The following is a 1,196-nucleotide window of genomic DNA, read 5'->3' on the forward strand; positions in this document are numbered from 1 at the left end:
AACACATACATACATTTATAGTCCTCAATATTCTATTTCTACGAGATTTGCTTTTTTTATTTTTAAAATTTTATTTTTGGAAATGTTAAACAGCTCTCACACTTGTATGAAGATTTAAAGGGAAAAAATAACAACAGGAACGAAGTAGAATAAAATTGATTCAGGAGTAGATTAGTAATCGACGGATATGCTGGTTTAATTGAAAAAGAGCTGCATCCCCTTGACCTTTTTAGATTGTAAACCTCTTAGCAAATGTTATACATAGAAATAATGCAGTAAATATCAAAGTTAGAGATACATGTTTTCTGTAGTAAGTAATAAAAAATCATATATTAAGGCAAATCTGTTTGCTAGTTTATTGAGACCGATTAACATATGAATATAGTTTTTAATAAATTACAATCCCAAAGATAATTTCCACTTTTGAATAATGGAAAAAACACTACAAAAAGAAATTCCTCTTATATGCTGTCTGGAATACTATAACAAATATATCTGATATTTATTAATTAACATAGATTAACAGCAAAGGATTTTTAGGAATAAGGAATGATAGTTTTGAAGAAGAAACGTCATTCATATATTTTTTGGACTCCCGAAATTAAGAATCTTAATTTTATTTCTGATTTTATTCAATGATGATTTTAATTTATATAAAAAATGTCAAATTCAAACAAATTTTAATTAATGGCTTACAGTATTTTATGTGTGCTTGTTATTTCATGTATATTATATCTTTTGTTCTAAATATTAGTGTTCTCAGTACACTGATTAAAATTTACAAATAACACTTAGTAAGCATTGTTCATAAATACTTATCCATTCATATTGGGTAAACATGTTATAGACATTGACCATTAAATTTTTGATAATATATAAAATGAATTAATAAATAATGTGTATTTACATAATGTAACATGAATTACATTTGCAAAATAGAAATAGACGTGTTAAGCATTTCGCCAGAAATAAAGCAAATATATTACTTTTTTTTCAAAATATACATTAACTGTTTTTCAATTATTCTTTATTGTATTATCCATCGTAGACTTTTTTGATATGGCATCCTCATAAGAATTATCACCTGTTCCACTTTTGCCATTCTTAGGGGATATTTTACACTCACTTTCTGTTAACTCTTTGCTTTGTTTCTTTTTCGCCAAGTTCTTAATCATCTCGTACTCGTAATCAGTGAT

The 1,196-nt window shown here is 25.8% G+C and overlaps 1 protein-coding gene across 1 annotated transcript in view; it reads right to left on the reverse strand.

The window, feature by feature from the left end:
• Positions 1-675: 675 nt before the first annotated feature.
• The window catches only part of LOC134230780 (uncharacterized), a 1,866-nt gene continuing 1,345 nt past the window's right edge, over positions 676-1,196 (reverse strand). Inside the window, exon 4 of the mRNA XM_062712629.1 lies at positions 676-1,196. This exon is cut by the window's right edge and continues 361 nt beyond it. Within this exon, the coding sequence (XP_062568613.1) occupies positions 1,017-1,196 (180 nt within the window). The 3' untranslated portion in view covers positions 676-1,016.

Source organism: Saccostrea cucullata, unplaced genomic scaffold (genome assembly GCF_032062105.1).
Source record: "Saccostrea cucullata isolate Sc308-1 unplaced genomic scaffold, CSIRO_AGI_Scuc_v1 ctg136, whole genome shotgun sequence".
NCBI lineage: Eukaryota > Metazoa > Mollusca > Bivalvia > Ostreida > Ostreidae > Saccostrea > Saccostrea cuccullata.